At 42.1% G+C, this 16,240-nt stretch overlaps 1 protein-coding gene and 1 non-coding gene across 13 annotated transcripts in view; both read right to left on the minus strand.

Annotated features, from left to right (window-relative positions):
* ACTR3B (actin related protein 3B) overlaps nt 1-16,240 on the minus strand; it is a 138,671-nt gene that overhangs the window by 92,875 nt on the left and 29,556 nt on the right. For 9 of the 12 annotated variants that reach the window (XM_064575690.1, XM_064575689.1, XM_045863997.3 and 6 more), the window contains 3 exons: nt 12,322-12,446; nt 11,562-11,672; nt 487-582 (listed from right to left, as the gene is read on the minus strand). In XM_064575690.1, coding sequence (XP_064431760.1) covers nt 487-582; nt 11,562-11,672; nt 12,322-12,446 — 332 coding nt within the window. Of the gene's footprint in view, nt 1-486; nt 583-1,484; nt 1,561-11,043; nt 11,144-11,561; nt 11,673-12,321; nt 12,447-16,240 lie in introns of those variants that run through there. The other 3 variants (XM_064575692.1, XM_064575693.1, XM_045864004.3) reach the window with 3 other exon arrangements.
* LOC123836161 (U6 spliceosomal RNA) lies at nt 7,876-7,982 on the minus strand. Its single transcript, XR_006788865.1, has one exon. It is a non-coding gene; the product is annotated as a U6 spliceosomal RNA (small nuclear RNA).

A 16,240-nucleotide genomic window follows, 5' to 3' on the forward strand; every position in this document is an offset into this window, starting at 1 on the left:
TAGCCAGCAAAACCAACAAAAATCCCCACGCTATGAACAAGTAGCTTCAAAGGAAGTTCTGTAAGTTCATGGAACCACAGGAGCCCAAAATCCATAGGGGGGACCCTCTAAAAGTATTTTTTTATTTTTTAACAGACTCTATAGTATCTTTCCTCTATTATGATCAGGAGTGAAAGAAGTCAAAAAAAGAACCACACCTACTTCTCGATCTTGTCACCCAAAGAGAAATACGTTGGATTTTAATGCATGTAAAAACAGCCAGATAAATCCTGTATCAACAGCGTAAACGTAAAAACTAAACCACAGAACACATTCTCTACAGTGTTTGAGCTCAAACCTGAGTGGGGTTGGGGTGTGAGCTGAGGAAGTGGGAAAGGGAAGAACATAGCGCACCATCATCCCATGGAGAGCCTCTGGAATCACCGTTTCTCCCACCGCTGGACAGCTAAGGTCTGTTGAGAATTGTAAAAATAACTTTGTTTTTACCTGAACCGCAATGTAGAGTCCTGGTACATTAAATGATTCAAACATAATTTCTGCAAGATATTCTCTATTTTCTGGCGTATTCAGTGGAGGCTCTGTCTGTAAGAAAACATTCACTATATTTAGCCTTCACCCAAATTTCCTGTAATTAAATCAGAGCCAGGAAAAAATTAACCTAAAAGCATGTTAATTAGGATGCTGTACCATTCCCTAATTTTACAGATAGAGTATATTTACAGTGATTAATTAAAGAAATCTGGTGTGGGTCTTAAAAGCTTTAAGATGGCAAAGACCTCTCAAAACATTTCTACTCTTATTAACCACCCCAAAACAAGAACAAGTTACAGAAGAGGAAATTCTTTCTTCAAGAACATAATATCTAAAATACCCTGAAACTGAAAAGAAGTGCAGCAAACTGCCAAGTGCAGTAAAAACTCAACCAAGACACGTGAAGACAAACACCAAGAGGGAACACCCGTGACTCTGGATCCCAGGCAAAGAATAGAGCTCTCCACAGAAGAGCAAAAGCATGAGTCAGCCCTGGCTTGGAACCAGAATGTCAGTTTGAGCAGAAGAGCTGGAGACGCCTCCCAAGCCCCACCTGCCCTCAGGGCGCATGAGGCAAGGTCAGAGGAAACATCCTCGTCGTCAGCTACAAGGCAGGAAAGTGCAGGTGAGAGGCAGCTTCACCCATACTCAGTACGGCCCCCAGCCCAGCCTGAGCTCAGCACACAGTCCAGGAAGAACTCCCCCAGAGTTCAGAGGTGAGGAAAGTACGCACAGAAACCAGCCAGACACCATATGGAAATACTAAAAGAAAACAAGAGGGGAGAAAGAGAAAACAGGAAAAACAAACAGCAGGCAAAACACGCATGCCCAGGAAGATATAAAAACAAAGCAGATACAAATCAAGACCAAGAACAGCTTGAAAAACTCAAATATCCATTTTAAAATCATCATTATCAAATAGGATTATAGAAAGATAAAAAGAATAAATAAACCTGCTTTTTGTCATTCAGCAGTATGTTGTGAACATTTTTCCATGTCAATAAATATGGACATACATCACATTTAACGCTGCAAAAAGAAAAAAAAAAGAATAAATAAAAATTCTCTGGGCCTTTTGGCAAAAAAACAACAACAAAAAAGTCCACATGACCGTTCATTATAGACTGAACTGTGTCCCCAAAATTCGTATGTTGAAGCCCAACCCCCAAAGTGACTGTATTTGGAGATGGAGCCTCTAGGGAGGTGATCACGGTTAAACAAGGCCATAAGAGTAGGGCCCTAATTCGCTATCATGAATGCCTTCATGAGAAAAGGAAGAGACACCCGAGAGCTCTCTCCGTCCCTACACGTCAACACAGAGGAAAGGCCACGTGAGCACATGGCGAGAAGGTGGCCACCTGCCAGCCAGGAAGAGAGCCCTCACCACAAACAACCCTGACAGCACCGGGATCTTGCACCTACAGCCTCCAGAACTGTGAGAACACAAATGACTGTTGTTGAAGACACCCAGCCTGTGGTACTTTGTTTCGGCAGTTTGCACACACTTTGAAACCTTTCAAGTGGGAAAAGCACAGCTGGCCCCGGGGAAGGGGCAGAGCTTCATTTAACACTGGGACACATGGGGCCATATATATAGTCTTCTGAGCAGGAAGGTGTGACCCAAGAACTCTACATATGGTCACACTGCCAATCAAGCATGTTACAAAAACAAAATTATCTTTAAACATAAAAGAACTTGAAGAAGTGAATTAACTCTACCAGAAGATAAAGTTCAGCCAAACAAGAAGAATGCACAAAGTACAGCCAAAGACTTACAGTGAGCAATTAATCCATGTAGGATGTAGAACTAAAGACTGGTCTTTTCTGGGGTTTATACAACAGAATGCAAATGTTACAAATTAAAACAGCAGAAATAATATCAAGCTGAGAGGTATAAAAGAAAAGGAGAGAATATAAAAACAGTGATATCTTCTTATCATGGAAGCAAACATATTGTTCTAGACTGATCACATTAGTACACATCATGTTATAAATGTTGATATGAGAACAAGTTCAGTAACAACCAATCAAAAGCAGGAGGTAGAAGGAAGGAAGAGGAGGTAAGAAAATGTGGAAATGTACCAACTTGCTCACTAATCACGGTAGGAAATAGTTAATCACCCCTAAACAAATACCAGGTAAATATATACAATCATAGTTACACTAAAAAATGTTTTAGGGGCGCCTAGGTGGCTCAGTCGTTAAGCGTCTGCCTTCGGCTCAGGTCATGATCCCAGGGTCCTGGGATCGAGCCCCACATCGGGCTCTCTGCTCAGCGGGAAGCCTGCTTCTCCCTCTCCCATTCCCCCTACTTGTGTTCCCTCTCGCTCTCTGTCAAATAAATAAATTATTTTTTAAAAAATGTTTTAAAAAAATACCAAATTATTAGAAAGAATACACACTCACTACAAAGCAAAGAGAAAACCAAGCCAGAGGTTTTTTTTTTTTTTTTTTAACATTTTATTTATTTAGTTGAGAGAGAAAGAGAGACAGAGACAGTGACAGAGATAGTAAGAGAGAGCACGAGCTGGTAGGGAGAGGGAGAAACAGACTCCCCACCGAGGAGGGAGCCCGATGCAGGACTTGATCCCGGGACTCTGGGATCATGACCTGAGCCAAAGGCAGACGCTTTACTGACTGAGCCACCCGGGCGCCCCACCAAGGCGGAGTCTTAAAAAATAAACACATAAATAAAACATATTAAACAGAGAAAGCATAACAGAGTGTAAAATAGCTCATCAAAGAGCAAGCATGTCTGTCACGTAGCTGCAGGCCAGACCAGCGGAGTTCACATGAGGGTTCTGAAGTCCCAATAGTTGGGTTAAATCCTAGCCTTCAATTTTACTGTGCTTGGAAAGTGATTTTCTGGGGTGCCTGGGTGGCTCAGTCATTTAAGCGGCCAACTCTGGATTTCTGCTCAGGTCATTATCTCAGGGTGGTGAGATCGAGCCCCGCATCAGGCTCTGCGCTCAGCAGGGAGTCGGAGCCTGCTTGAGATTCTCTCCCTCTCCTTCTGCCCCTCCCCCTGCTTGTGTGCACACTCTCTAATATAAATAAATAAATATTAAAAAAAAAAAAGGAAAGTGATTTTCTCTCTCTGTCTGGAATTAGTACCTACCTCACAGAGCTGGAAAGACGGATGGAGTCTAAGTAAACTGTACAGCAGCACCTGGCACATGGAATGGGCTCAATGAAAGTGAGTTATTTTTACTAAAATCTTTAGCAAACACAAGTGAGAAACTCACCTGCTAAAAAGAAAAAATGTCTCTCAGCTAAGACCATGAAAGAAAATCAAGTTACATTCTGTAGGCAAGACAGCCATCTAAAGCAAGATGCTCCAGAGAGGGCGAACGTCAGCCCTGGTCGTATGAGAAGATGAGAAACCTAAATGCCATCTTGAAGGGAGCGATTAGGTAAATTATGCGGCGTCCAGAGAGAAGAACGCTCCACAGCAATTAGGAAGAACGAGCTCTCTCTGTGCCCCCAGGAAACAATCTATGAGAAGCTGCTACATGAGAGAAAGGCATCTCCAAGTCGTACACATGCTCAACTGTTCTTTGGTGTCAGTGATTTTTAACAAAAACTTTTTAGAAAACAGTGTGGGGAGGGAAACGGGGAGCTGCCCCCCAGGCATGGAGGCTGCTCGGCAAAAGCGGACACGGACTAGAGTTCCGCTTCACAGCAATGTGAACAGAGAACACGACTGAACTACGCATTTACAAACGGTCGAGGGGGTAAATTTCACATCACATGTTTGTCACAACATTTTTATTTTCTTGAATAAAAAAGAAACAAGGTGTACAAGGTATACACTTTGTTACCATGTGTATAAAACAAGAGTTTATGTATAATCCATATGCCTGTACACAATTACCTCTGGGAAGAGAAACAATTAGCTGGTTAAGAACTGATAAAGGTGGCTTCCTCCTGGAGGAGGGTCTGGGAACCAGAACAGAGGGGAGAAGGAAACATACTTTGCACTGGAAATCCTTCCGCACCTTTTGAATGCTGTGCTTTTGTATTACCTCATCAAATGAACAAACCTAGAGACCCACCAGCTGCATGCTTTGGTTCAGACTCCTGCACAGCAAGTGGTACAAGGCTCAAACACAGTGCCACAAGAAAGTTTTAATCACTGTAATTAGAAGCAATATATTCCCTGGACGGGAGAGAGAAAGCAATCTTAAAACACAAGAGAGAAATAATGAAGTCATATGCAAAAGCAGGTTGTAAATAAGGGATCTAAAAGTCACTCAACAATATATTACTTATGTTAACGTGCTTATTACCCTGAACGGCGGAGAGTAAATTTGTTAATACCTGTGAAGTGCCCAGCACATGCTTAACACTACAAATGTTAGTGTTTATTTCATTCAAAGCACATGATCAATGGCTGCAGATGTCCAACAATATTGGCTACAATGTCCCTCTCTTAAGGAACCTCCTATCAGTCTAAAAATTGGGGCTAATAACTACCTACCTACACCTCAAGGTTGCTGGTAGAATGAAATAAATGAGTTAATACATGTAAACACTTGGGAGGCAGGGAACCTGGACACATAGCATGTATTCAAGAAATTCAGCTGTAATTATCAATAAATGTTATTCAGACCAGCAGAAATAACATACATTAACTAAAGAGATCTACACTTTTTTTTTCACCTTTAACAGGAATCTAAGCACCTTAATAATAAGTTTATTAAAAAGGGGGGGGCATCTAAACTGCATAGAAGGGGGAGAGAAAGGTTTAAAATGTCGGAAGAGCATGAGCATAGGTCACATAAGTCAAGGAGTGCTTCCTGCCTACCAGGTAGGAGCTTCCTACGTGGTCTGGAGCAAAAGGTGAGCCTCCAGGAAGATACCACCAGCAGGGAGTAGATTAACCCTGGCTCCCCGGATCTCTCCTGGGTTTAAAATCTGTGTCAAATTATGTACCAAATAACCCCAAATGGATGAAGATTGATATAGACATCAAAGGAAAATAGATTTACTACATAAAAATTTAAAGTTATAGATGTTCAGATGCCTGGGTGGCTCAGTTGGTTAAGTGACTGCCTTCGGCTCAGGTCATGATCCTGGAGTCCCTGGATCGAGTCCCGCATCGGGCTCCCTGCTTGGCAGGGAGTCTGCTTCTCCCTCTCCCACTCCCCGTTTGTGTTCCCTCTCTCGCTGTGTCTTTCTCTGTCAAATAAATAAAATCTTTAAAAAAAAAAATAAAGTTATAGATGTTCAAAAAACATAAGCCTACAAAAACAAGGAAAAAAATCAACTGAGAAAAACATAATCTGGTGCTGACAAAAGCTTCCTATCATCTGCAAGAGCTCACAGAATAAACAAAACGCAGGACATGCATACACCGGGATCTTACTCAGCCCTAAAAAGGACGTCCTGACACCTGCTACGACATGGATGAACCTGAGAATCATGCGAAGAAATATGTCAGTCACAGAAGGACAAATCCTGTGTGATGCCCGTTCAGGAGGGCCCTGGAGTGGTCAGATTCACAGACCCAGAAAGTAGAGGGGTGGGTGCCAGGGGCTGGGGGAGGGGACGGGGATGCGTGTTTCATGGGGACAGTTTCAGTTTGGGAAGAGGAAGAGTTCTGGACATGAGGGTGCTAATGGTTGCACAACAGTGTGAATGTACTTCATGCCCCTTAATTGTTCACTTAAAGATAGTTAAGATGGTAAATTTTATAGTGTGTACATTTTATCACAAAAAAATTTCTAAGAAAAAAGTTCATAGAAATCATAGCAGTAAGAGAAGCAATAAAACACTGAAATGCACAAGAGCTGAGGACATAAACCGGCAATTCACAGGACGTAATACAACTAGTACAGATGTGAAAAATGTTTACAAAGTTCTCAAAAAATGCAAATTAAAAACAAGGTGAACTTTTACTCCATCAAATAATCAGAAATGGTATCAACCATCGCTGACAGGAGTACAGAGTGGCCTCCGTACATTGCATACAGAACCTGAGGCAGTAAGCTAAAGACTCATACGGTATTAATACTTCTGGACCCCAGAACACTGGTAGTTCTTTTGATAGAAAAAATGCTCTAAATGTAGAAAGAAACTGTATGTGCAAAGACCGTATTGTTTCTAACAAAATCAAGAAATTGGAAACATAGTAAACATCTAAAAGGAGCAGAACTGAACAGACAGGAAGCATCCACTGGAAGATGAGTGCAGGGCCATTAAGCAGGAGTGATGGAAACTGCGTGAGAAAGGCAGGGGGGCGCCAGGGACACCGTACTGACTGCATCATCAAAACACATGTGAAGATACCAGACGTTGTCATTCCACTCCTGTGACAGGACAGTGCGAAGTCCCAGAGATGGCCTCCGCACGTTCTGTCATAATCACAGTTCCATAATGGGAGGGGTGAAGCCCTGGGTCGCGGCCTGCTGGGGAAAGGCCACAGAACTCCTAAGACAACCTCCTGTCTTACGAATCCACAGAGGGAGACAACAGGAGCCAGAGAGCCCCCGCGCAGGAGGAGAAGCAGCACACCCTGACAGGGCCCTCCCCTGGCCCGCTGGCTCCCTGGAGTGGATGGCCCTCTCCACACAGGTAGGATCCAGCCAGGGTTTTGTAAACAGCTCAGTTCTTGTTTTGCCACTGTCCTCATAGGTAGTCACATCATATGCAGTATCCATTCTCCCCTCTGCCATACTGACAGAGCACCGATCACTCACAGGAGGTGGCAGCGATCCCAGAGGAGACGCATTTCTCACACTTCCTTGTGGACAGGGAAGACCAAGTGAGTAAGTTCAGGCCAATAAGAAGCAAAAGCTGGTAAGAGTATGGCTTCTAGGAAAGCACCTTATAAGGTTAGGACTTGAGTAGTAGACTCCCCTTGCCCTTAACCCCTTCTTCTCTCCTGGAATGCAGATGTGATGACTGGAGCTGCAGTAGCCAACTTGTGATCATGAGGCTTCCTTACCGTGGGAGCCATATGCTAAAGATACTAGAGCCCAGAGATCTCTAATGACACCAGAGAACTGCCGTACCAGCACTGGCCTCCCTACTACTGCTATCAAAGAAAAATAAAACCCCTAACTTGTTTAAATGACTGTTTTTTACACTTTTATTACTTACTACCAAACAATTCACCATCTGTGAAGAATTTACACTAAAAGCTATGTATTTCCACTTAAGGGAACGTTTATATTATAATTAGGTTCTCCTGGTTCCTGAATCGAATTCAGTTAAGGGCAATATCCTCAAAGGTTCTGAGAAACAATCATAAATCCATTTATTCCTCAATCCTCCATTTCTTCTACAATTCCTGCCGGTAGCTGTTCCTTTAGGAGATCCAATTTATTTATTTATGTATTTTTAAATGTGGAACACTCCACAAATTTGCATGTCATCCTTGTGCAGGAGCCATGCTAGTCTTCTCTGTATCATTCCCACATTGGTGTGTGTGCTCCCAAAGTGAACACAGATCAATTTTTTTTTTTAAGATTTTATTTATTTATTTGACAGAGAGAGAGACAGCGAGAGCAGGAACACAAGCAGGGGGAGGGGGAGAGCGAGAAGCAGGCTTCCTGCCGAGCAGGAAGCCTGATGCGGGGCTCGATCCCAGGACCCTGGGACCATGACCTGAGCCGAAGGCAGACGCTTAACGACTGAGCCACCCAGGTGCCCGAACACAGATCAATTTAAATAAAACTTTCCCAAACCATTATGTATAACAAGACCTAAAGTGTAAGTATTGAGTTTTTATTTTTTTAAATACTAAAGCATATGATTAAAATATCATAGGAATGCAAGCAACATAAACATTTTTGTTCATAACAATGGTAAAGTATCATCTGGTATTAATTCAGAAATGAATAATTAATCAGGACCATAAAAATCAATCCATATTTCTGGATAAAGATAGCAAAATGAACACATGTACCTAATATTGCTCCACTCCCATATGCCTCTATAACAGCAACAAAGAAACCTTTTTAAAAATATAAATCCTCAGGGCGCCTGGGTGGCTCAGTCGTTAAGCGTCTGCCTTCGGCTCAGGTCATGATCCCAGGGTCCTGGGATCGAGTCCCACATCGGGCTCCCTGCTTGGCAGGAAGCCTGCTTCTCCCTCTCCCACTCCCCCTGCTTGTGTTCCTGCTCTCGCTGTCTCTCTCTCTGTCAAATAAATAAATAAAATCTTTAAAAAAAAAAAAGTAAAAAAATATAAATCCTCAAGGAAGGAGAGTGGGAGAGGAGAAGACAGTATACTGGAATCGGGGAAGACGGGGCTCGTGGGAACTGACTTAGTGAGCCCGAGGATGTCCAGCTCTGCCCAGGCTGGTGGCTATAGCATTGCACAGAGCAGGTCTACATCATTCACAAGTCAGGACATACCACGTGCGACAGTTAATTTTATGTGCCAACTTGACCTAAGGGATGCCCAGAGAACTGGTTAAACATTATTTCTGGGTGTGTTGTGAGGCTGTTTCTGGAGGAGATTAGCATTCAGTAGACTGAGTAAAGAGATCTGTTCTCACCAATGTGCGTGGGACCAGAATAGAACAAAAAGGCAGAGGATGGGAGATTCTCTCTCTCTCTCTCTCTCTCCCCCCACCCCACCTTGGGCTGGGATGTCCATCCTCCCTGGTCTTGGGACACTGGAGCTCCTCATTCTCGGGCCTTCTTGAGTAGCATGCACTGCTTGCTCGTTCTTGCTTGATTCATATTCAAAAAATTTGCAAATCTCTTCTGAAGTTATAACTCAATTTCTACTCAAGAGCACTGCAATTCTTTAAAATACATGATTCTATTTTGAACACTGGGCAACTCAGTACTGAAAGGAGTACAATTCCCATTTGCTATCTGCTCAATCCACATGACCAGTATGACTGGAGTCTCTGAAACTTCTTGAAAGATATGAGCTGTAATGAGCTCATCCTCACACTGGTATGTTCAGATGTCTGCTCACAAAGTCAGGAAGAACAATTTTGTGAGCTACCGAGGGACCTATAATTTAGACCTCTGAGACTCTAACACCAAGAAGCTCTTATCTGATGTAGCAATTCAGTAAATGTCTTCAATTAACTTCTCTGACTTGGCCATAAATCTCTATACTTGTTTTATTCCCCTTTAACTGTTCCATTAACTGATGATTAAGGGTATAAACCTGAAAGAAATTTACCATTCTCACCACTTCCTTGAGCACCTCCTGCAATGAATGGACTTGCAGGATTCAAAGCACAATGTGTATAATAATATAATATTGTCTTATCTTTAATAAACTTGATTTTTTCTGAACATTCATTACAGATACTCCTTTCTGGCCAATGGACTCAGCTTTTCCATATTCAAACACCTCTGATTCCTTCCTGGCAAGTGGTTTTGCCTTACTGGCCTATATGTACCAGCTAAATCAGATAAAAATTTCTTTCATCAGGAAAAACTTCCTGTGTGGCCATGTCCTGGTGGCCCCCTGTGTGTGGAGAGAAGGGGAGAACGCCGGGCCCAGCAAGCTGGAGAAGACAGAAGGAAGCAGCTGGGCATGGTGCCTGCTCCTAAAATCCTATCCAACAGGTAGTTATGTGATGTGCTAAAGGAGGAAAAAAGCCAAGTGTGACAGGTGGGAGCCTGTGATTTGTTTTGGCTATAAAGACACACTGTCAGTTTCCTGGCTCTGTATCTTACCTAAACCACGGTAGATACACAGCGTAGAAAATATACAGTGGCCTGTAAAACACAGGACCCATCCTTGGCAATTCCCAGTTGTGAAGACACAGCCAGAAAGATCAGAGCACTTTCAAGGACTTGCTTTAATAGACATTAAATATATAGATTCCACTACCATAATAGTCTTATAGTTAACATATTTTAAGTCAGATAATTCTAAAGAACACTCCATATTTAACATTAGAAAGAATTATATAATTGGATCTGGGACCATTTGACAATATACTTGTGTGGAAAAAATCCAAAGCTAAATTATGTACGTTTTAATATGCAGCTTATGTTACATGCAATTGCTCTCTATAAAGCAAGTGTTGTGAACATGTAATTAATTTTAACTTAAAAAGAACATTTCATGGAAGGAAACACATAATGTTGAGTAGAACAACTAGAACAGATTCCATAACCAAGAGACATTTCTCCTCATATCTTTGTAATGTTTTATTTTATCTGAACAAGATCAATTAAGTACCATAATCAGGGCCCATAACTCAGCTCAATTTTATTTTATAATAAGATTTAAACCCTGGGGTGCCTGGCTGGCTCAGTTGGAAGAGCATGAGACTTGATCTCGGGGGTCATGAGTTCAAGCCCCATGTTGGGTGTAGAGATTACTTAAAAATAAACAATAAACTAAAAAAAAAAAAAAGATTTAAACCCTGGCAAAATAATCTTTTGACTCGGTTTCCTCTGCTATAAAGCAAAAATCATGGTCATCAAGTTACTTCAGGAGGACATCAAAGTACACAGATGGTTTCCTACCCAGATGCATTCCTCCCTCCATCTTCCTTACACAGGGAGGCCTGTTTAGGTACTTACCGTCCTGGGGCCAGGTGATCAGAGACGGTCCCCCACCCAGCCCCAGGGAAGAAATGTGATTAGTCTACTGTTATTCCATTCCCCTTGCTAGCGACCAGGCCAGGCAGGAACAGATGGACACATCTGCTGGGAACTTCATTCTTACAAAACGCTTCTACCTCTGAAAGTGTATAAACCGAAAGGTGGTACAGGGGCTTGGGCGGCCACCCCGGGACCTGCAGGGAATCAACACAAGAGGCCACGCTAGAGCCCGAGGGTAACCAGCCCTGGAACCGCCCAGCTCTGGCCTTCCTCTTCTGAGAGATAACGAGCCCCTTTTGATTTTGGACATTTCTGTTGAGTTTTCTGTTATTTGCCAAAAAAGCACCCCAATTCATACAAACAAATTTAACAAGAATTAAAAACTCTCCAGAGAAGAATATCTTGAGTTTAAAATCTAAGTAATCTGAAAAAAAAAAAAAAAATCTATGTAATTTGGAATTCTGAAGGATATAATCCCCTTAGTTCCAGTTACTCACCATTAAAAAGTAATGATCCTCAGGTTCAGCTCGAAGATACTTAAAAATCACTTGTTCCATGAACCTTTCCATAAGATCCCAGTCTTCGATTATTCCATGTCTTATTGGCCACTATGGCAAGAGAAACCAAAATACGTCAAGCTTCAGTTCACAGCAGTAAGACTAAGAGCCCCACAACGCCGGCCCAGGACAGACTGGGTTAGTGGAGAGTCCGGCCTTCTGCACGGGGACTGACGCGAATTCACGGAAAGAAACAACAGGCACTTTAGCAGAGAGATTAAGCTACACTACTGTTTATATTCTACTGCACCCACTTCGAAGTACGGAGAACCATCCTAACAATGGGTAACAGATGGAAAAGTGCAGACAATCCATGATACCATTCAATCTGGAGGGGTTTTTTTTCCTAGAACAAATGTCTACTTAATTTTAGTCCTTTTTTTCATTAATCCATCTGTAACTTCCCGTACCTGACGGGTAAATCAGTCAACCTGCAACTGCACAGAAGCAGATCATGCTCTTGCGTGTAACCCAGAGCTGCCATGTCAGGTGTGCCTTCCAGAGTTTTGTAAATTCATTTCACTCCCCGCATCAGAAATACCCCACTCAAAAACAGCAAACCTTCTTTTTAAACATAAGAATAAAAATAGACCCCTAACTCGTAAGTACAATTTCCAGATAATCTGCCATTTTGCGTTATGCATTCTACTGCTCCGTTCTTGGCTACACACTTAAAGAAGCAAATTCCTCAGGAGCTCACCTTCGTGGCATACGTGGGCTTATCTATGGCCTCATCCCCTATGAAAAAGTCCAGGTCATCGACTCCCCTCAACACCCTCCTTTGGGCTTGATCAACTACCTTTGCCGACTCTCTGATGGCAATACCTTAAAAAACAAAAACAAAAAAACACAAAGATTTCCATCACTATTCACATTTATTTGAATGATCAAGAAAGGACACTATAATCCCCATGTATGTACAAGTACATTTTCAGTGTTAGGATTTTATCGGGGGTGGAGGTGTTCACAGAAAACACACTATCAATGAGTACATAAAATACAGAAACAAGTTTTCTGTCACAGCGTTCTTTTCAGAATGGCACAAAGGAACTTCGCTGATCTGCTGCTAATCGGACAGAAGTGACATCACTAAATCTCTCAATTTCATCTGGAAAAATCCCTCAAGATAGTAAATGAAATGCCCATGGAGTACAGTATATATCAATAGGTTCCAAATTTTAAAATACAATACAGAAGTAGACAAAGTTAAAAATATGATACAAAAGAGTAAACTGAAAAATAATACCTATACACTCAAGTCATTTCAGTAAAACTCTGCATCAGATTTAAAATATTTATTTTTAATCTTATCATAGGAAAATAACTGACTTCATTAAAAGGAAAAATAAAGAGATTGCTGGCTAATATCCATCATGAAAAGGTAAGTACAATAATCAAATAGCTGTATTATATAAAAGTATCAATGGCTTTATGATACATTATTTCCTTAAGAGGTTAACCTTGGTATTTGGGAGTATACTTAGTAGTAAATAATCAAACAGGACTTCACTCCAGAATTTAACATCTAATGAAATGTGGAAGCTTCACAAAGATTCAATTTCCCACTTAAATTTCTAAGCCTTGATCACCCTCTGAGCTCCCATTAATTCATCTTCCTCAAATTTATTCCAAAACAAATTAGTAAACATATACAATTGTTTTTAAAGTAGATTATGTGAAATCCCCAATTTACTACAAATGAAGAATCGCAACAAAGCTTCACAAGTGACTGAATCCTTCCTCTCAGAAAGGCGTCTCTTGCAGCAACAGGTGGAAGAGGTGAAAAGGGAAAGGTCCAGGACAGAAACCACTCTGCCCACCTCCTTTCCTCACTCCAACTCACTGCCACATTTAGACTCAAAGCTTTTGAGTTATAAAAGGTGGCACAAATCTAAGGGACAGGATTTCTGCTGGACTGAAGAAGCGGGTGTGGTGTGGAAATGCTGGGGACAGAGCCTAGCTAGAGTGTCCAAGTCGGAGGCAGTGAGCATGTCCAGAGCCCTGAGGCTGGTGACAGGGCAGAGAAGTCTGGTGGGCCCTAACTGGCTGAGGCAATCTGTAGAAACAAATAAAACCACCTTTGAAAACTGACCACACCACACATGGACAGACACACTGCATCACCCGATGCGCACGTCCTGTACTGCGAAGGGCCCCCGGCAAGATAGCTCGCAGCAGATCTCCTGGTCCTCACATGGTGTACCAGTACAAGGGACAGATTCTATCCTCTGGGCAAGATCAAACTTAATTATGCATGAATTTAGAATTAAACTGCCAAGTCAAAATAAAAAATTGTGAAGAGACAAGGGCAAAAAGATTCTGCAATTCATGACATCATTCAAGTTTACCAGAAATTTGGGGGCAATATATTACCCAAAAGAAAAATCATCACCTTGAGGAAAAATGCCAGACTTAGTGAGGTGACACTCTACCACACTCAAAAACCTAAATGAGAACAAAGTAAATCTTATCCCTCCCGAAAAAGGTAATCAAAGTACTCTGGCCCCAAATCAGTAGATCTATGTTTTAGTGGCCATTAGAAATAAGAAAAACATTTTTTAAAACCATAAAGTATACTTCTTTTAACTATTATTAACTATTATTATACATGAAGCAACTGAATCCATGAAACAGAGTAAAGGTATATAGAGCTTAAGTTCACGATCTTTTGTTTATGCCTCTGAAAAGCAAGATGTGGTCCAAACAGTCCTGTGAACATGACAGAGAAATGTGTCTAAGAGAGTCGCTATCAAAGACTATCCACGGGCGCCTGGGTGGCTCAGTTGGTTGAGCGACTGCCTTCGGCTCAGGTCATGATCCTGGAGTCCAGGGATCAAGTCCCGCATTGGGCTCCCTGCTCAGCGGGGAGTCTGCTTCTCCCTCTGACCCTCCTCCCTCTCGTGCTCTCTGTCTCTCATTCTCTCTGTCTCAAATAAATAAAAAATAAAATCTTTAAAAAAAAAAAAAAAAGAAATCTTTAAAAAAAAAAAAGACTATCCACGAGTATTCACAGATTATGTGACTCATCACAGAGTAAGGATCCCCATGGCCCCAGCAGCGATCTCCGGCCCTCCACAACATACAGAACAGACCCTGACTCCGAGATAAGTAGAGAAGACAGTGAGAAGAAAAGGACAATAAATAGAACTGATAATAGAGTCAACACTGACACATTCCAACTGGTTACACAGAGGAGGCATCTCCACACAATGGAATATCATGAAGCCATAAAAAAGAATGAAAAAGGTCTTCATATATGACTCTAAAAGGATCACTAAGATATAGTGTTAGAAAAAACACAAGGCGCAGAGCAGTGGATGTGGCAAAATGCCACCATGTGCGTGAAAACTGCTGGCATGTGCAGAGTATCTCAGGAAGGACACACAAGAAACCAGCAATGACAGCTGTCATCTAAGAGGGGAAGTAAGTGGGAGACGAAATTTTCACTGTGTATCTTGTTATACCATTTAACTTCCATGGCATATGAATATATTATCTACAAAATTAATTAAACTTGGGCTTTTGCTTCTGCAAGGATAGTTAACATATTTTTCCTGTTGTTCTCACTAAGTACAGCCAGAACCTCTGGACTATCTGTATGAAAGAAATGGAGGGCTGAAAGGTGAAGAGCAGGCAGACTAGCTGGGGACTGCAGGACCCCAGGAACAACACAGCAGTGAGTTTTCTGGGCCTTCTTTTTGTCTCATACGGCTCATACTAGGTGCTGGGCAAGCTGGCAACACAATGAGCTCAAAACAAAAAAGGTATCTCCAGAACAGCCTGCTATCTCCAGCCAAAGAAGATAAAAGGGGCAGTCTGAAAAGATTAAAAAAAAAACTTCTAAACAATACCTGCTTGACTCCAGTCAAACCACCCCTCCCGCACAGCACAGACGCCTTCTGGGGAAGCTGGACTTCTATCCCACCCAGCAGAATCAATCCATTCCTCTGTTTCCAACGCTGCGGTTTCATCAGAGGAGGCCTAATGGAAAGTCAGGACTTCAACCGCCACCAGCAGTAATAAGGCACTCCTGTCCCTCCTGGCCAGGATATACCATCTGCTGAGACCTAGTGCGGAAGCTGAACCTCCCACCCTCAATGAGCAGTAACATGGAGTAATCCCCAACAGAGTGTCAACAAAGGCCAAGAGGAAACCCTGAACTTCAACCTCAAAATGGCATTAACAAGGGGCATCCCCCTTTCCTTGCTGGAGTGGTATCAGAAGTAACCTGCTAAAACATCAAATTTAAACAAGATCCAGAATCTCAGAATATAATATTTAAAATGTCCAGCTTTCAATAAAAATAATCTCTCACCATAGCGAGAACCAGAAACATCTCAAATGAAATGAGAAAAGACAATCAACAGATGCCAACACCAAGAAGACACAGATAACAGAATTATTTTTTTTTTTAAGATTTTATTTATTTATTTGACAGAAAGACACAGCGAGAGAGGGAACACAAACGGGGAGTGGGAGAGGGAGAAGCAGACTCCCTGCCAAGCAGGGAGCCCGATGCGGGACTCAATCCAGGGACTCCAGGATCATGACCTGAGCCGAAGGCAGTCGCTTAACCAACTGAGCCACCCAGGCGCCCCAGATAACAGAATTATTAAACA

The sequence above is a fragment of the Mirounga angustirostris genome, unplaced genomic scaffold (assembly GCF_029215605.1).
Source record: "Mirounga angustirostris isolate CCGP_5_RB_7025 unplaced genomic scaffold, mMirAng1.0.hap1 SCAF_12, whole genome shotgun sequence".
NCBI lineage: Eukaryota > Metazoa > Chordata > Mammalia > Carnivora > Phocidae > Mirounga > Mirounga angustirostris.